General features: G+C 37.8%; 1 protein-coding gene across 1 annotated transcript in view; it reads left to right on the top strand.

The window, feature by feature from the left end:
• Positions 1 to 20,575, top strand: part of Oxct1 (3-oxoacid CoA-transferase 1) — a 134,150-nt gene that overhangs the window by 93,026 nt on the left and 20,549 nt on the right. Inside the window, exon 14 of the mRNA XM_027936258.2 lies at positions 14,009 to 14,098. Coding sequence (XP_027792059.2) covers positions 14,009 to 14,098 — 90 coding nt within the window. The remainder of the gene's footprint in view (positions 1 to 14,008; positions 14,099 to 20,575) is intronic.

Here is a 20,575-nt window from a genome sequence, read left to right as displayed (position 1 = left end):
GGGAAATCTCAGCACTCTTCTCTGTGTTTTTCATTCTGATGGAAAAACAAAAACCACAGAAACAGGCCACATATCGAGTAGTTGTTGTTTTAATAAAATTTTTATTTTAGATTAATTCTAGATTTACAGAAAAGTTTCAGAGATAATACAGAGAGTTTCCTATGCCCCCTCACCAATTTCTCCCATTATTACCATCTTACATTACATGGTATGTTTGTTAAAACCAAGAAGGATACATTGGTACATTACTATCAACCAAACCCCTGACTCTATTAGGATTTCATCAGTCTTTCCATAAGTATCCTCCTCTGTCCAAGATCCAACTCAGGGTACCATGTTGCATTTTTTTCCTTATCCATTTTTTAAAGTATTTTTTCTTTGTCGATGGACCTTTATTTTATTTTATTTATTTATATGTGGTGCTGAGAATTGAACCCAGTGCCTCACACATGCTTTGGCAAGCACTTTTCCACTGAGCTACAATCCCAGCCCTTCCTTATCTATTTTTAAAAATTTATTCTTTTTAGTTATGAACAATACCAGGATACACCCTGACATAAAATCATAGCAGATTGTTTCCTTGTACATCTTTAATAGAATAATTAGAAGAAAGAAATGACATAAATATTCATTATGTATTCCCTAATTTTCTTTGTACTAGTTTCTGAGTCTTTTCTTGTTTTTTATGACTTTGTCTTGAGAATTATTGACCAGGTATCCTGGAGAATGGCCCTCAATCTGGGTTTGTCTGATGTTGTTTTAGGATGAGACTTGGATTATCAGTAGAATCATGATTACCAGAGCATATGGGAAGGAGGATGGGGGAAAGGTTGATCAATGGGTACAGAGTTATAGTTACATAAGAGCAAGAAGTGCTGGTGTGCTCTTGTCCAATCAAGTGACTGTAGATAATGGTAGTATGTTATATGTTTCAGAAAGAAAAGATTTTTAAAATTTTCATTATAAAGAAATGATGAAAATTTGAGGAGATAGATGTGTTTAATGTGATTTAAATGTTACACACTATATAAATGAATTGAAATATCATGTTACCCCAGTAGTATATACAATTTTTGTTTTTGTTTACCAGTTAAAAAAATATAAAAGAATACTACAAAAGTTAAGTGCCCTTTTTACCATATCAGAGAGCACAGGATATCCATATGACATAGCCTAATCTTTATCACTTGGTTATGATAGTGTTTACCAAGTGTGTTCATTATTAATTTATTGTTTTTCCTTTTTCCTACTTTATTCTCTGGAAGCAATTCAATACATTTAGCTCACTTTCAAAGATCAGGAGGAAGATTAAGTTCTACCTCTGAGAGGAGATGTGATAAGAAATATGTATTTTGTTTTTGTTTCTGGTTCTAGATACTGAGCTTCCAAATTTTTGGAATTTTCTGATGGGTTGATAAGCCATCATTTGGTCCCTTTCCACAGGCCCTGAACTTATGCTAATTTTAGTTGACTGGGCATGCCACTAGATAGCTTCAGGACTGGGTTGGTTTTCAAAGACTAAGGTATTATTAGAAGGTTGGTAAGTCGTACCCATAACCTCTAGGAGAGAGGGGTTGGAGATTGAACTCAATCACTAGTGGCCATTGATTTAATCAATCTTGCCCATGTCATGAAACATCAGAAAAACACCTAGCTGATGTGTTCAAGAACTTGAGGGTGAAGAGAGCACAGCAACTCTGCACCCCTTCTCCCATACCTATTTACTTCTTCTATTTGGCATCTCTTCAGTTTTATCCTTCACAATAAGCCAATAACAGTAAGTCAGACATCTTCCTGAATTCAGGGAGCTGTTCAGCAAATTGTCAAACCTGAGAGGAGATCATGGGAATCTGCTGGCTTCCTACTTGGTTGGTCAGAAGTATGTGTTTTCCAAATTTGCAGCTGGCTTCTGAAGAGGGGCAGGCTTATGGGACTGAACCCTTAGTCTTTAGGTGCTGCAGTTACACCAGGCAGTGAGGGTCAGAAGTTAATTGAATTGATTGACACCCAGCTGTGTCAGGTGATTTGAAGAATTCATTGGAATGAAATAACCCCATACATTTGCTATCAGAAGTATTAGGAGTATACAGTTGAGGAGGTAGTATGTATTTTTTGCATTTCCTCTGAAGAGATTTATTCTCTCATTTATTTATTGACTTAGTCATTTGTTTGCATCAATATATACTCATGTGTATTTGGTACTTTGAGTTGTAATGAAACACCATGTTGTTTATTTTCATGCTCAGATTGTTCTAGTGATGGTCCTTGGGAGCTCCCTCCTTCAGTTTGGCTCTTATACCTCTTTGGCATGCTTCCATTCTCTTTATTTATTTATTTTCTTAAGCACTATAAGATATTCATCATTCACATATCTATATGTATACCTATATTTATATCTCTATATATTCACATATCTATATGTCTCTATCTATCTATCTATCTATCTATCTATCTATCTATCTATCTATCTATCTATATTTCCCCCCTACAATAGTACAATCAGCTATTTCTTCAAAGATATGTCTTTTCTTTTACTGGAGAATGGTATTTAGAAACCAAGACCTTGATGCTAGGTGTGCTTATTACTATGGGGTACCATTGCTTCTAAGTCTTCTCAGTGAACAGATCTGTAATGGATGTCTCCATACTAATAGTTTTGAATAACAACAAAAAAAAACTTTCCACCTTTAGACCTGCTCACTGAAGGTAGAGGGAAAAAAAAAAAAAAAAACTCCTTCCTGATTAGCTATATTTAAAGATGGTATTAATGGAATGTGTCTTCAACTTCCGAGTAGTAGGCCTAGCAAATGGCACTTTGGAATGAAAATATTGATTTTTTAAAATTAAATATGGCCAACCTTTAAATATTTGTCATGCTTAATCGCTACGAGATCATATCAGCCACTCTGAGGCATTAAAGTAGTGAAATCTTGTTTGCTAGAACCCTGCTTCTCATCTAAGAATGTTCTGGATTTAAAATGTTCTTCTTTGGTCCATAAAATGAAATTGAAGTATCAGGTTTTCACTTACACAGTACTTGGCTTTTATTACTGTTTTGTCATGTATTTTACATCCATTTCTGGTGCTATGAACAGTGAAGAGAGGAAAATTAATGAAACCATCAAGATTAAAACTTAAAAGGTCATCTGTGAAGTTCAGGGAGTTGAGACACTGACATATTAAAAACTGAGTTGAGGTTTATGTATTGAAATCTCTTTGTGTCTTCTGACATTTTTTTGTATTTCATTTTGGAAAAAAATTTGTATATTTTTATTCTTGTCTCAGTGTTCTTTTACTAATGAAACTCCATACTTTACTTGGCTTTTATTAGTTTTTCCTTAAATCCTTTTGAAAATTTTAAAGTAAGGTTGGTATACAAAAAGGGGTTCATACTTGATGTGTACGTTTTGATCAGTGTGTCCATAAGTATATACCTGCCAAACCATCATGATAAACAATACTATGAACTTAGCCATCACCTTCTTCCAGTTCTCTTCTTTTTTTCCTACCCTGCATATGGTAAGAATATTTAACTTAAAAGAACTACCTTCTGACTTTTTAAGTATATAGTGCATTATTGTGAACTCTACACCTAGTGCTTGCTTTCTGTTCTAGGATCTCATCCTGAATACCACTTTACATTTAGTTGTTAAATCTCCTCTTTGGTATCTTTCCTGATTTTTGATTACCTTGACAGTTTTGAGGAGTCCTGGTCAGACATTTGGTAAAGTGTCCCTCATTTGGGTTTTCTGATGTTTTTCTCATGGTTCAATTTTGCTTTCAGTATTTTTATTTCTACATCACTGAGATATTCACCAAAAAGTTTATGTGTTTTACTGTTACTATCTCTGAAAATAATTCACATTTTCCTCCTACCTCTGGCACATTTGTGCTTGAAAAGATAAGAAGGTGGAAACTAATATACTATTTACATTGTTGTACATCTTTCAGAAATATTAACTTTTTGGCAAGTAGCTCAAAGTAATTCTTTTAACCTGTCTTCTAACCTACTGTTTGAAAAAGTTCTTTCTTCTCACCTCATCCTCCCCAGCTTGAGAGGAAGCCATTCTTATCTTCTAGAGCACTAATTTAAATTTCTAACACTATGCACTGCCTGTGGTCTTGGGACCCTCTCCCAGGGTTCAGGCTCTTTAGCCTCCTCTGTGCTTCCTTCTTCTGACGATGGCTTCCCTCTGGGCACTTAGGCTTCCATTGGCCTGGGTGGAAAGGTGTTTTCTAGGTTCTCCTGGTCCTGAAAGTGGGGCTTTCTCAGCAACCAGAGATTAGACCTAACTTCCAAAGGACTCTTGAACAATGACCAAAGGGGTGTAAAATTGCCAGGAATGTTTATAGCTGTTAACTTCCAGTAGGGTCTTAGTGGCCATTAAACTGGATCATCAACTGAATCCAGAGGACATCTGAGTAGGTATTATTATTAATTTCATGTAAAATCAAAATGGTGGTGTGTTCTTCCACTCAATCCTTTAATACTTGCTTATTAGGGCACCAAGATTTAGTATATATAGCATGCTGTTTCACAATTGCCCTTAGTGGTTTTTTTTTTTAACTTTTAAGTTATCTTCTATATTATTTTTTGATCCTTTCTACAGCGCCTAGAAACACTGGTAATGATTTTGATGTATTTCTTAATGTTCTTTCAGTCACCATGTCTCTCTCTGTAAAAGTTCCATCCAGCTGTCAGAGATGGCAGTGTAATTACAGTAATTCCATAATTGTGCTCTTTAGAGCTTTGCAGACAGTGGGAGGAGGTGATGGAGCAAATGTGCTTCTGCCCATGGTACTAGTTCTCACACCCTCTTTGAGGAATCAAAAACCCACGCCTTTGAGAAATCAGAAAATAAATTTCTGAGAATGGCTATTTTCTGATTGCAAAAGACATAGTAATAATTTTACATTCCATGTGAATGAGTTGGTGAGGGGATTGATGTATTTCAGTACCTGCAGGATCATAAAAATGATTGTTACCTTTCCATCTGTATTTTAGCTGTCATTTTGTAATGATTATACAGGGATCTCCTAAAAATAACAATTTCAAACAATTCTGTGTTAGTAAATGGGGTCCTTTAGTACCCCCACCATTCCCCACCCTCTGCTTTTAGGAGATTAGGTTGAACCAAGAATGTGGAGTTCCTGTGTTTGTACATCATGCGTGGTCATATATGGGCAATTTCTTATGATTTTATTACATTTCTCTCTCTGATCCAATGGAAGGAAAAAATAATCCTTGGGTTTTTAAATACAGTAATTATTCTTTTTCTGTAACATACAAGGCCAGAAGCTGCAGTGCTAAGCCATATTTAATAAATTCAATCAAATAACTTACTTATTGTAGTGTAATAATCATTTTAAATGAAAACAAATCCCCTTATGTCTATCCTGAAACACTTGCTCCAGCACTTTACTTAGAAGCATTTTTGTAGGAGGCCTAAGAAAACAAGGTGAATTCAGCCTGTTTGTTTGATGTTTGTTTTCATCTCTGCAACATTACGAATAGACTTTGTGAAAACTGAAACCACAACTTCAAAACAGAGCTAGAAATAACACAGTTTTCTCTTCTGTTCACTTTATTAATCCAGCAAATAGATCAGGAAGCTCATCCGTCTGACCTTGTAACAAAGATGTTAGCCTATGCAACATTCCTCATTTATAACAATAAAACTGTCACACGTTGTACCTTAGGAAAAGATATAAACTTCATAATTCTAACTACTCACTTAATGAATGCTTATTAATTTCAGGTACAAAGGTGACTTAAAGGCCTTTGTGTAATTAATGGCAATCAGTTTTATATATATTGGTATTTTTTCTTTGTTTGGAGTGTTAAGGTTTCAAAAGAGAACTATGAACAGCTTCATGAATGGTCTTTACACTTTTATGAAATGAGAAACTCAGTGTGGTTAATAGCTAAGAACAGAACTTGTTTTTCTTATTTGAAGTTAACTGAATTCTTCTGGAAATGGAAAGTAGACCAGGGGAGAAGAAAGGGTCTACCCAGTGCTCACAGCCAGGGTCAGCGGTGGGTATCCTGACCTTGGGCCCCTCTTCCGCCTAGCTTTCTCTCTCTTCCTTATTTCCTCCCGTCATAGCTTAAACTCTATAACTTTTTCTTTTTGTAGGTAAAGCCCCAAGTTTTTTTTTTTTTTAACATTTTTTGTTGTAGTTGGACACAATACCTTTATTTTATTTATTTATTTTTATGTGGTTCTGAGGATCGAACCCAGCGCCTTGCATGTGCTAGGTGAACACTCTACTGCTGAGCCCAGCCCCAGCCCATAAAGCCCCAAGTTTTGATCAGCCTCATTTGTCCACCTTAGTTTTTCATTTCTCCTCTTATATCTTTGCAAATAAAACTTTGATTGAAGCTGAAAATTAGTTTACCTAAGCATACAGTAAAAAGACCTGTCATGTGTCAGTCACTGCATGGTGGGGCTAGAGTTGAACAGCAGGATGGGAGACTTACATTCTAATGATAAGGCAATGCCTTACACTGTGACAGGTGAACTCAGTCAGGGATGTTGAGGCACAAAGCCTGAAGAATCAGAACAGATGTACTGGTAGCTGGATGGGGTCTTCAAGGCCCCCTATTGTGATTTAAATTGCTGGATAATGTGGGGATGGCTAGAGAGGGGACAAGGTCCCTGTCATAAGAAATCATTTAAATGGTAAATACCAGTAAGGCTGTGCCACTACCTGCCAGTGGGCCAACAACCCTTATTTTAATGAAGGTAATGTGATAAAAAACAGGGATTTGTGAGAATGCTGTGAGAGCACCCGAGAGAGTTCCCTAATCCCATCTTGCTGATGAGGTGGGACAGAGGTCTGTGAACACTTCTTGGAAGAGTTATGATTTGATACATAAAGGATAAGGTAGTGTTCACCAGATGGGAAGAGAGTGGGATCTTAAGACATAGTATGAAGCCATATGCTACGTACAATCCATTCACAGGTCCTGGAATGGAAATGGGATGTAAGGAAATAGGGATGGGAGCGAGTCCTCAGAGGCCTTGTATGCTAGGCAGAGGTGCTTGGAAGTGACCCTGAAGTGTGTTGAGGAACCACTACAAGACTTAAAGCAGTACATCAACACAATCAGATGCTCATTGTCGAGAAATTATTTTATTTTCATAGCTGTGGACTGGACAGGTTCAAGAGGAATAAGGGTAAACATGGGATGACCAGTATGGAGCTTATTACAATCTTTATACTTTGTTTTTTCTTTTGCAGTGCTGAGGATCTCTCCCAGGGCCTTGCATTTGTTAAGAAAGTGCTCTACCACTGAGCTATACCCCCAGCTGTATTACAACTTGTTAGGGAGAAATTGTGAGGACAGGGAAAGGTCAGTTTCAAGAAGTATTGGGAAAACTGGAGTTCTTAGCAATTGAATGACTGGCTGGATGTGGATATGGGGAAGAGACGAAAGACAAGGGAGTCCTAATGTGGATCTTGGGGGCGGAGGTTGGCCATTAATTGAACCAGGAAGTTTAACAGGTGAGCCTTGATAATTGCTAATTTAGTTTGGATCATACTGAGCAAGGCAGATATTAATTCATTAAATCAATTTTTATTTTTTACTCACATAGAACTAAAATGAATATCCCATATAGGCAGCAGGCCTCTTCTGGGTGGTAATTTGGGACTGTGCTCCCTCCTTGGAAGCTCCTCCATTTTCAGCTTGTAGTTTAGAAGATGGAAAAATATGGAGGATTGTTCTTGCAAGGTTTTATGGTCTAGCCCAGGAAGTATCACCCATCACTTTGTGCTACTTTCCATTGGCCAACATTAATTCACATGACCAACTCTAACTTCAAGAAGTCTGGAAAATCTAACCTACCTATGGGCTCAGGAATGAGAGGGAATGGCTTTGGCAATCATCCCACAGATTGCCACAGGGTGACTTATGGACACTGAAGTCTGAAACTCAGAGGGAAGACTTGAGCTGGAAATGTGCTTTTAGAAGGTGTGAGAGACAGAGGAAGTCTATCCTGAGGGTAGATGAAGGCCTCTTGGAGAACAAGTAGAGAAAACAGTAGGCCAAGGAGAGAACTCTTAATTTGGCCAACAGACAAATGTGATTTGGAAAAAGGGTACTTAGGACGAGTCTAAAAGCCTCAAGAGAGGTGGGAGGAATCCAGGCAGGATGATGCCTTGGAAGCCCCTCTGTGGACAGGTTCAGGGAGTAGGTGGAATGCACTGTAAAATGTAGTGATCACTTCAGGAATATGATGAACTCTCAAGGTGTCTACTGACTCAGGCAATTAACTATTACAGGGGTAATTTACTGTACTTCTCATTTTGAAGGGAGTCACTGTAGAAACCAGATTTCAGCTCTCTGAAATGAAATGTCAGGTTTATTTCATTCTGCTTTTTTGATGTGGTTTTTTAAAAACTCATATTACGATGTATAACTTATATTTATTATATGCAATTTTGTTAACTTACCTAGAAATAGAGAACAAACATTTTTCTAGTTCCACATTAGTTGGTTTATGCGATCAATTTATTCACCCAGGGTGTACAGTTAATCTGTGAAAGGAAAATCACTTTTTGCTTGTTTGCTTTGAAAACAAACAAAAAAGAGAATAGTCTGATGTAACTTTGTAACAACTTTGCTAAACTAAGGCAAATCGTGAATCAATTATTTTCCCTAAGTTATAAACAGTTTCTGTGTGTTTAAACAAATGGTATTATTATCCTTAGTTTGCCTCACTCCTGTTCTTTAGCTAGGAGCATATTATGAGGAACTTTTCTTTCCTAGAGCATTTTTTTAAACAATGGGGAAGACAGAAATAAAGAGGTTTATATTTGGGTTGAGGTGGGAACTTAATGTTCTGGTATTTAATGTTGAGCAACAAGCCCTAGTTTTATTAATAAATCACTCCATGGCTATCTTTGCCTTTTACTTCCAATCGATTCACATTTTCTACTGTGGCACATAACATTAATTTTAAAATGCTTTAAAATTGTTTTTATATATTATGAATTGTTTCTCACTTAAGACCAGAATATTAAGAGGTAACAAATCTGGAAGTGAGCCTTTGCTACTTGTGTCCTAATGAAAAAGATGGCAGCAAGAGTAATTTTCATTGTGTTTTATATTTTATTTTAAATAACATTGCACAGTTCTTTTCAAATGTCTTCATTTTACCTTTTGGTAAAATCCTTAAAATAAAGGTCATGTTGAAACCTTGGGTTACTATTTCTTTGTGAATCTAATTTAATATTTGTACTTTTATATGTTGAGGTTTTTAATATTATTGCCTTCACAGTTTTACTTTCTTTAAAATTCTGGCATTTGCAAATAGGATCAAAGTAGGTGAGACATACAGAGAATATGGAGTTTAATTTAGATCTGTTTTCTACAGAAAAGGTAGAAATCATATTCATCTTTGTTTTTCTTTTCTTTCTTGTTGTACTGAAGATTGAACCCAGGAGTGCTCTACTCTTGAGGTACATCCCCATCCCTTTTTGAATTTGAGTCAGGATCACTCAGTTGCTGAGACTGGCCTTGACCTTGCAATTCTTCTGCCTCAACCTCCCAAGTAGCTGGCATTATATGTACCATCGCCCTGGCTTCAGATTCATCTGTTATTTCTAATTCGTGTTTTGGAATCTGGTCTGTATAGACCTTGACTAAATATTTGTGAATTGAAGATAATACTTGAATCAGTATCTTCTTAAGAAAGTTATGTGACTGAGTCATACCAGAGTGTGCTGCATCTCTGGCTCATTTTATTGCAGTATTTTCTTCATACTTGATATCAGGGTCAATCCTTAACTGAAAAAGATGAGCTGGCTATGGGTTTAGCATCCAGCAATCATCTCCTCATTATGCAAGCCAGGATACATTTCAGAGCTAGAGTTGCACCATTGAAGAAATAAATGTATGTTTGCTGATGAGATTTTAAAGAAAGCCACACTTCGTGTCACCCAGGCCCAGTGCTTCAATCATGCTCAGAACTCTTCTTCATTACAGGCCTATTTTTCTCCAAGTATCATTTTTCCTCTCGTGATTTATTTAAAGGTATATTTTTTAGCTCCAAAATCTCACTGTTTTATCAGCTTCTGGTTGTGTATGTTGAATAGGATGTTGAATTGGGGGGAGGAAGATGAGAAAGGGGGTGGGGTCTATATCTTTTTCAGTTTTTTTTAATTTTAATTTCTCAAAATCCCTTCCATTCATTCCTTTACTCAATCATTTGCTGAACAAGTATATTGTGCCACTATAAATGTCAAGTGGTACATTGGACATTTGGATTGCAGTCCCTAGGACAATATCTGATATAGTCATTTCCTTTGTGAAGTAGTATACACACCCACTGTTTTAGTCAGCTTTTTCGCCGCTGTGACTAAAAGACCTGACAAGAACAATCTTAAGGAGGAAAAGCTTATTTGGGGGGCTCATAGTTTTAAAGGTCTCAATTCATAGAAGACCAGTTTCATTCCTTGGGGTTTGAGGTGAAGCAAAACAACATGGTGGAAGAGGCGGAAGAATGTGGTAGAGGGAAGTGGCTTACATGATGGTCGGAAAGCAGAGAGAAACTCCATTCGCCAAATACAAAATATATATCCCAAAGGCATGCCTCAACGACCCACCTCCTCCATCTATACCCTGTTTGCCTTCAGTGACCACCCAGTTAATCCCTATCAGGGGATTAATTCACTGATTGAGTTAAGGCTCTGATAACCCAATCACCTGCTTAAGAACCTGGCTCAGGCCCCCTTCTGCCATGCAGCTGTAACAGTTAGCTCTAATTCCACACAGAATTCTCCCCTCTTCATTTAACTCATTTGGGCACCACATCATTGTATTAGTTATACTAGCTGCTGTAATAAATAAGGCTTCCAATTTCTGTGGCTTAACACTCTATACGTGTATTTTTCATTGGTATTGAATAGTGCAGTGTGGTTCTGAATAAATGGTAATTGAAAGACCCAGGATGAGGGAAGCTCAATCATCATCCAGTCGCCTTGGATGTCAGTGTCCAAATTACAGAGGTGAAAGAGGAGAAGAAAATTCATATAAGAGATTTTATGGGCCGGAGCCTGGAAATCATAACTATTACCTCCTTTTCCTCCATTGTCTATAACTCAGGCACATGGTCAACCCCACCTCTAACTGCAGTAGAGAGCTGGGAAATGCAAGTGGCTGGGTCCCAAAAGAATGCCTGGTAAGCTGAGTTTGAGGGATAATGATGAGTATGCCTTACATAACTGTGTTTTTCTGCCAGTGTAGATAGAATGACTTGTCTTCTTTTAGTAACTGACTGTTTCAGAAATCCTTTGGGAATTGAAATGGAGGCAAATGTTTTCTTTTTTTTCTTTATTTCTTTTTCAATGCAATGAACATGTTAAAAGAGGAGGAAAACCAAATATTTGATGGTTTTACTGTTTATTTGTTAGAAATGCATTCTCTTGGGAGATACTGCTCTTCTCCTTTGTAGAATTGCTCTTCTCATCTGGCAAACTAGTTTGGTGAACCAATCTCCTTGGTGAAATCCCTGAGCCTCTTCCTTCCATTGCTGCTTCTCAGGCACAGTTAGCAATTTCCTGCTCAGGGTCCTGCTAGAACTCAGACATACCTGTGTATTCATTCATCCATTCATCCATCCAGAGCAATGGAGAGAGAACATTTGAAATCACTGTAATAGGATTAAATACAAGGACATATGGAAAAGGCGCTTAGCTCTTACCTTTATGGTGAGGGAGAAGAAGGCAATGCTGTTTCTAGAGGAAGAAAGTTTGGTCCAGATCTCCTATTACTCAAGGATGCTTTTCTTCCCAGATAATGAGCTTTTCAAAGAAAAGAATCCTCTTTTGATGGTCTTTAATACATTGCTGGACTTATGCTAGACGCTCACTAAGTTGAATTTTCCAAATGAGGATGTAAGTGAATACCTTGATAAACTTTACTATGCACTTTTCCCTACATTATTCTATGGAGTGCTCAACCCAGCTGTATGTTATTACAGATACTCTTCTTTCTGGTTTATAAGCAGTGAACTTGGATTCAAGGAGATTTGATGTTTTGCCAGCAGCACATAGTGGGCTAACAGAATAGATCTCAAGGTGTTTTGTACCCAATCTTGTTCATTTTTCACTCTTGGAAACAAACTAATTTACATATCAAAATAGGGCTTTGAGATTGATAGTGTGTGCTTTGGGGTTCGAATCATCCAACCGCTGGAATCTCTTGGAGTGATGAAGGCTGTTCGTTTACATTGAGTCAAGAATGTTCTTTTTACCAGAAATAAAGAGATGGTTCTTCACCATGTTTTATAAGTGTGTTATGTTCCTCCTAGAACAGATTTTTTGTACCTAGTAGGTACTCTATAAATATTTCTTAACTAATTGACAGTGATTTAAAATGTGTACATCAGATTTATCTAAATTGGACAAGCTTTCTGTTAGAAGCTGTCATAAATTCTACCTATGTAATCATTGTGTCACGGGAGATAAAATTTGCCTGTGGTGTATTTTAATCAAGGGATTTTTTTTTTTTTAAAGCACACTAGCTTGTTTTTGTCATCTTTGCTGCTGCTTCTGTCTTCTAGCACTCACCTGCTTAGAATCCACTCAGGACACTGGGAGCATGGGCCGTCTGGATGCTCCTACTATCACAGGTTGAAACATGTTATAATAAAGTTGCTTTCGTGTCTTCCTGTGCTCTAAACTATCAAACTTTAGCATAGGGATTTATGATCGACACTGGTCATTTCAATATCTGACTTATCCATATTTCATACCATCAAGAAATATAATATCCGGATGCTCAGTTTATTAAAGTTGCAGCTGATGGAGATATTGTTTATAGAAGTTTAAAATTACAGATTTTCACACAGATACTCTGCTTCAGTTCAAACTTACATGTTTGAAACGACTCTCCACACCTCTTTCCCAGCTAACGATTGCCTGCTGCTGCCCATCTCATCCAGTGGCCGGCTCTGAATCATAAAGCATGTTACTCTTTGCCCCTTTCCTTTGGACCACTCATCTAATGTAGCATTGGCATCTAAAATGTCTCTGAAATCATGAAATTCGAGACCCTGTTTTAAATCCAAGTGTTGAGTGCCTTTCCTAATCTCCTTAGAGCTCTGAAACTAGGGGAAAACAGCTGAGAGACATCTGAGTGTTTACAGTCAAATCAGTTGGAGGATTTAGGTTAAAAAATAAATACAATTTTAAGGAAATTTCAATGTTAGAAGATATTTCTCTTCAATATACTTGAGTAAGAATTTATTTCATCATCTCTGGAAGCATTTGCTTTTTTCAAAACTCTGTAACCAGGAGACGGAATAGACAGTGAGAATTTTTCAGAGTATGTGGTATATAGAAGGTGGCTGATAAATGTATGATGAATGACAGAATGGACAGACAAAAATAGGATCCTGAACTCTGCTTCTATTTTCTGTTTTTGCTTAATAGGAATATTTTTTTCCAGTTTGTTTTATTTTTCCAAGAGCAAGATACATACCAAGTGTAAGATCCACGTTTCACATTAATTGTTACTACAGAAACACCATTAGTGCCTCAGTCTACTGGCTAATGTCATTTTAATCCATAGGATATCCAAGAGTACTTTTGAAAGTGTCTATAATGAAGGACTCAGCGGTATCAGTTATGTGTTTAAAAAGAAACTAGTGAATGTCAGGAGTATTAGAATTTTAATCTGATACTTTTTTCCAGAATTCTAGAAAATGTCTTAAAATTTTTCTTATCTGCTGATTGTCTTATTACTAATAAAGCATCAACAAAATCATGTTAACCATGCTTAATAAAAGTAGCATTGTAATATGTACACTGAACTTTGTCCTTCAACCATAGAATAATAGGCTAACAAAATGTTAGATGGTGAAGTTTCATGCGCTAAGCCAGGAGACTCAATGAGTGTTTCATTATTCTAGAGACTTCTTCTCGTAATTAATTTTGATCTCTTACCTATGACAGAAGTGAAAGATATAGTTACTTATTTTCTGTCTCTGTTTTGCAGGGAAAGATGGTGAAAGGAATGGGAGGTGCTATGGATTTAGTGTCCAGTGCCAAAACCAAAGTGGTGGTCACAATGGAGCATTCTGCAAAGGTACCGTGTACTCTGCTTTCCTAATCCTGCTTCTGGAAATTCACAGTACACCAAAATGTGGTACCCAAGGTCCCTGGCTGGTTTATATTGTTTTGCTCAGTTTATTCAATGTAATAGCATTATAATTTGGAGAGAAAGATGACAATAAAAGTAGTTATTTATTACTATTTGGCTAAATGGTTGTTTAACTTTGAGTGAAGCCAAATCTAAGGGTGTTCTTCAAATAATTGCCTTTCATACTCATTGAAAGGACAAGTTTTAATGTCTTCAAAGGCAGTAAAAAAATATTGGGGCAGATGTATTGATTCTGGTTCTAAGATGATTATAGTTGTTGCTCACTGTGTGCAAAATGAGAAGCACAACAGAGTGCAGGTTTTAATAGCAGTTGTTTTCAGATGGACAATATAACCTCTTAACAGATCTGCAAGATGTCATTTCCAGAAGGTTTCAGAAAATGGTGGACATGGTGATAGCAAGTGTTCTCATTCTGGAAAATATTTTATTTTAATAAATTATGGTTGTATATGGATTGCCAATATGTGTTAAGCATAGCTAGGCTTTGTCAGTGACCAACACTGGGCAAAAATCATTGATACCATGGAAGCTCCTTTTCAACCTTCTTTCTCTTCTTTCATCCTATAATAATCAGAGCTACACTTTATTGACCTTTTCACTGTGTGTCAACAGTACAATTAGCATTCTGCAAGTGTTTGTGTATACAAACCCATGACCACAGAGTGGTTAAATCACTTGCCTGAGGTCATGTAAGAGTGGATTGAGATTAGACCTGGGTGAGGCTCCAAAGCCTATCTTTCTAACCTTGGAGCTGTCCTGTCATTTATTACAACTTTCTTCCTTGTTCTCAAATCAATGTCTTTGAACCAACTAACTTAATCACTTTCCTGACCTTCACCACTAACTTCTGCTGATTTCATTATAGCTGATATTGGGTGGTACCATCTTCATTTTCTATGTCTCTTGTTTATTGTCCTCTATTTATCGTCATGTTTAAGTTTTAAAATCTGGTTGTCGCTGAGAGACCTGCCAATCTGAGTGGACACTGTAGTACATTTGTCCTGTTTTTATTTAGTGATGCAGCATTGCGTAAGATCATGGAGCTGGAAGATTCACACTTCATTTGGCTCCCCTGGGGGAATTCAGTTACAAAACGATGTGTGCTTTGAGATGGTTTTGTTGGGAAAACTGCAATGAATATGAATTATCATAAATTGTTTAGTAAACAGTGGGAATGAGCAGTGGTGCATAAATGTGGAACAATAAAAATGGAACCAATGCAGGTGACTTCTGAGAGGTGCCTTGCAGAAGCATCCAAAGTACTTAATTTCAGAGGTGAAAGGATGCCAAGCTTGCAAATCAAATCTATATCTTTTCTGGAACATAATGTCTATTTGGAGAAAACTCTTTCCAACTTCTCTTTTGTTGTTACTTTAGTGTTGAAGCATAAGCACTGAAGTCTGACTTACTTTGGATTATTTTTGTGCATTCGTTTTCAAAACATTAAGCCTGTGTTTAGCACATTTTCTCTCTGTCTTTTTCTCTTTCCCTCTCACTCCCCCTAAGTCTTTTCTTTCTCCTCAGCTAGAATTTCTGAAAGTGGAAAATAAATGGTACCTCATACTTTGAACCAGAAATCCCTTATTAAAGCTTTCTACAGAAGTAAGATAAATATTTTTACCTTTTCTTCCTTCTTCTTCTCTCATAGGGGAAATTAGCCCTGAGTTTTAGAGTAGAATTGGAGTTTGGTATTTTTCCCTAGATACTTTCATTTGAACAAAGCAATAAAAAATGTACTTGTGGTTAAAAGAATTGTAATGGTTTGTGCACACATAATAGTTAGGTAACCTTGAAAACTAACCAACAGTGTCGCTTCTGACCACCCTAAAAATTTTACCTGTGCACCTACCTGTTCTGTTGCTGTTCAGTATTATCTACCTGAACATATGGACACTGGCCCAGCTCTAGGCTACAAGGGGACTGTGCCACATCTTTCCTGCATCTGTTACTTGGCTATAGGTTGGAATGGAGGCAGAGAGGAGGCTCCTCACTCTTGGTAACCTTTCCAGTTAATGACCAGTTCACAGCTGAAGGGAATGATGCCTAGTGTTTCGTAAGACATGAGAGTGAAAAATTTGCAATGAAGGTTTAAAACCCGAGAAAAGAAATATTATATTCTTGGGCCAACAATTTTTTTTTCCCTGTGAGTGGGTGGACCTGTCCACCAGTTTTTTTAGGTGCAGCTTTCTTTTCATTCTTTTCCCTCATCTGTAGAGTTACAGGTGCAGATTATTTATAAATACATCATTGCCTGACCTTTAAAAGCATGCTTTTTTGTAATTGTTCTAATAAGAGAAAGGAAATTCTTTCCTTGGAAGCCTTTGCAACTAGCTCTTTCATTAGGGTAGGGACCAACAACTTCTGAAACCCCAGACCTGGCTGCCTACTGGTGCTGCTTTCAATTGACCCCTGCCTTCAGATGACCTTTCAGACGTATGACAAGGGCAGGCATCAAACTGGCGATGTAACATAATTCTCACTGAGGCTGATAAATGAGGGTTCCAGGCAAAATTGTGAAGCAGTCAGGTTTTTTATTTCTTTTTCTTTTTTAATGCTCCCTTTTTAAAAATCCCCCCCCCCCCCATCTCTTCATACGTCCCATCTTCTGCCCTCTAAAACTGGGAGGGAAAGGAAGGGCAGAAAGGAGTGATAGCCCTGGTCCTTTGTGTGGGGTGCTGGGCAGGGGCTACGCAAGCTTAGTCTCAGTTTCCCAGTGACCCTCTGAAGCATTATTCGGGACTATCAGGATATAGACGGCTCAGAAGCTTGTCCAGGTAAGGAACAGGGCTAGGACTTTGATTCAGTCTGGTCCTGCCTGTGATCATCATGCTGAACTGTGCCACCTCTTTACAAAACTGACTCTGCACCAGCAGCTCCCAGGTCTGTTCTTTTCAGAAAGCTTCAGGTTTTAGAATTACTCCTCTCTTTGCCCTTGCTTTTTGGGGCTGAATTCCTTCTTGCTTTGGTGAGATAGATATCAGTAAAATGCTTAAAGGAACACAATCCGAGAATACAGTTGTGCCCTTAGTACCTACCTTTCTCTCTTCCATTATTATAATCTTGCAAGTTTTACCAGGGCATATAGTAGCCCAGGGACAAACTCCCCTGCATATAGATACATTTATGCCACCAGGCTTGGTTCAGTGGGATTTGAACATTTCTGATGTCTAATTTCTGAGTCATGTCCTTTAAAGACAAAACCAATGACTTTTAGACTTCCTTAGTCCTTGTTCTACCCATCTGATAAAGGCCTTAAATAGAGCAGCAGCCTTGGGCTCCAAGTTGTAAGCCATGTGCAGAGGGCTGCAAAGCTGCCCCCCACCACAGCTGGGGTCCATAGGTGCCCTGTCCCTTTTTATAGCTTCCTGCCAGGACTCCTCAGAACTCCATCCTCAGCCCCCTTGTCTTCTTACCATGTATACTTTTCCTAGGTGCCATCTACTATTTTTGGAGCAACTATTATTTTTCACTGAGTGGCTCCATAATCTTTTTTTTTTCCACATCAGAAGTCTCTTGATGAGATCTAGAACTATATTTCTAACTACCTATCAGACAGCTCTGCAGGGTTGATTCAGAACTGCCTCAGCTCCAACACATTCCCATGGGTATCCATCCTTTCACCCAATCATGTTCTTCCTCTTTTTGCCCAATAGAGAAGTGGTGATTTCCCAGTCCCTGTCTGAAGACACCCATGCCGCCTTTTGATCTTTACCCTCCCTTCACCAAGCACAGTTAACATTGCCTTAATTGCGCCAACAAGTATTTACTGAGCACCACTGTACACAAAGCACTGTCCTACCTCGGGCTTCTCACAGACAGATCCCACCCCAAGAACCCTGATTTCTAAGTCTCTGTGAAAAATTTGTTACAACACCTGTCTGATGCCTGCATTTAGATAGATGGTATGAATGACCAAAGGGATATTTTTGTTGCTTTGTCTTGAAATTTGATAGAATTTCCTTATATGAATGTATTGATTCATTGAGGACCTACTATGTGCTGGTAATATTGTGGGGTCTGAGGATATAAAAGCTGGTGACATGTGGTCCTTTCTCTAGGCAGCTCAGAGTCCCCTGGAGAAAGAGTCATAGAAAAGAAGAATTAACACCTAAGAAAGAAGGAAGGGTGCAAGGCAATGAAGAGTTTCCAGTGGGACGTGTGGAGCACTTCCAGGCAGGGCTGAAGGGTGGGGGCAGAGTTTGAGAGGGAGAGCGGGGTTGCAGGGGATGGAGAACTAGACACAGGGCAGTGTAGGACTGAGAACAAGGACATGCTAAGGGAGAAGGTTTAAGTGCACAGATACACACATAGTGGCCAGAGTGGCTTTTGAAGAAACATAAATGAGACCATGTCATTTCTTCCTAGCTCCAAAAATCTATGGTTTCACGTGGTGCTTAGATTCAAGTCCAAACACTTTGCCGCTGTCTCCAGGGCTTACCTGGTTTGACGCCATTCCCTGCCTCTCTGTTTCCGTCTGTAACTCTGCTCCCTCTCCCCCACTTAGCTCCAGCCATACTCCCTGAAAATTTTGGAACCTTCTAAACTATGTCCTGCCCCGGGGCATCTGCACTTATTCTCCATGTCTGGAATACCTTTCCCCAGATGTCTATATATTTCACTCCCTCACTTCACTCAGACTCAAAATACCAGCGAGGCTTTCCCTCACTGTTCTTCTGATGATCCTCACCCACCTTCTTCACTAGAATGTGTCAAGCTCCTGAGGTGTTAGGGGGGGTCCTGTCTGTAAGAAGCACTCAGCAGAATAGTGCTTGGTATACAGTAGTGTCCATAAATGCTTGTTGAATTCATTAATTATTCAGATAATAATGTTATGTTGAACATACAGAGGACTTTTGGTCTTTTCTGAGATGTTGCATGTTTATCATTTCCATTTTGTTCTTACAGTACGCCTGTGACATAGGTCTTATTATTTCCCTTCCAAAGACGGACAAACTGAATTCCACAGGGATTAAATATTCTGATAAAAGTGCAGCAGAAAATGAAGAACCAAACCAAACCAAGCCTGTGCTTCCTACCTCTGGGTCTCAATTTTCTTTTGCTAAAGTTTTCTGGCAAATATCATCACCATGAACAACATAGAACAAGGGTTTTGTTCTCAGTTTTGAGTATTGGAAATGTATTCCTAAGAGTATAACTTCCAGAGCACAAAAGCAAAGAAACAGTCACACTTGTCATTTACTGTAAACAAGAGAAGCTTGGCCACCTATTTTTGAGAACATAAATAAGGCCTGCATTTCTAAAACAGGTTTAGATTTTATTTTTATTACAGTGGGAGGTCTGGATTCTCAAGGGATAAAAGAATCATAATTATATTGTTAAGAAGGTGGGAGTAAATCTTAGGGAATGATTTTCTGATTTAGTTCAATCAGTGTCTAGTAGCACAGGTCTCTTAAAGAAATCTTGAAGACTATTTTCTCTTTTATTTTCTGTGAAGAACAATCATAAAAATTTATTCAAGTTTATTCATTATATTTTTTCAGACCAAATATATTACTAAAAATAAAAAAAGAAAGTTTTATTGTTTTAATCCTTTCTTCGGAATCATTCCTGAGATAATTGTCAGCTACACTGAAAAGTATCCCAAGGTAAATAAAGTATTCCTTGGCTAGGAATAGTAATTCCTAATTAATATAGTTTCAACTGGTTTAATTTATTTTCATTCCTCAAAGCTTATTACTCTTTTGTAGTTTGTTAGTCAATATAGTAGCCAGGATCCATTTGGGAAAAAAATTTGACTATTAAAAAAAATAGCCTGGCAGGATAAGGGTGTGTGGCTCAGTGATAGAGCATGCACAAGGCCCTGGGTTCAATTTCTAGTACCACAAAAAAAATGAAAGTAAAAAATCAAATTATTACATAATTTTGCCTTTTAATTGCTCTTGTGATCAAATGCCTCACCCCCCCCAAACGTTATTCTGTGGGATGAAAAGGTGTAACACAGTCAAACAGCCAGAGGGCTCTTAAACTTGTCTTCCAGAATTCAGTTAAGCCCATAACTTAAAATTCCATAACTTTGAGTTTATGTGCATGCATACTCACATTTTTTAAAAAAATGGAAAGAAAAATAATGCTAAGTGAAGCTTTCTTAGGTGGCTTTCCAATGCATGATTGGAAGGGGAAAGTAACTTCTTGTCACCTCTGCCTTCTGGACATCAGAGACCCCAGGATGCAACCTTTACAGAGAAAATAAAGGCTCAGCTGCTATAATGATTTTTGTGTTATACTGAAGAAAAAGGGCCTTCTATTCTAAGACCTCAAAACCCTGAAGACTATTTTCAGGGAAATGGCTTGCTGTATCCATTGTCTCATTTGGCTAGTTTTTCCCTTGTGAATTCCCAGTAACCACAAACGGTTATTGCATGAGTGATAAAGATCATTTGT

This window comes from Marmota flaviventris, chromosome 5 (assembly GCF_047511675.1).
Source record: "Marmota flaviventris isolate mMarFla1 chromosome 5, mMarFla1.hap1, whole genome shotgun sequence".
In the NCBI taxonomy this organism is placed as follows: domain Eukaryota; kingdom Metazoa; phylum Chordata; class Mammalia; order Rodentia; family Sciuridae; genus Marmota; species Marmota flaviventris.
Note: the sequence above shows the minus strand (reverse complement) of the source record. Positions and strands in the feature narration are given on the sequence as shown.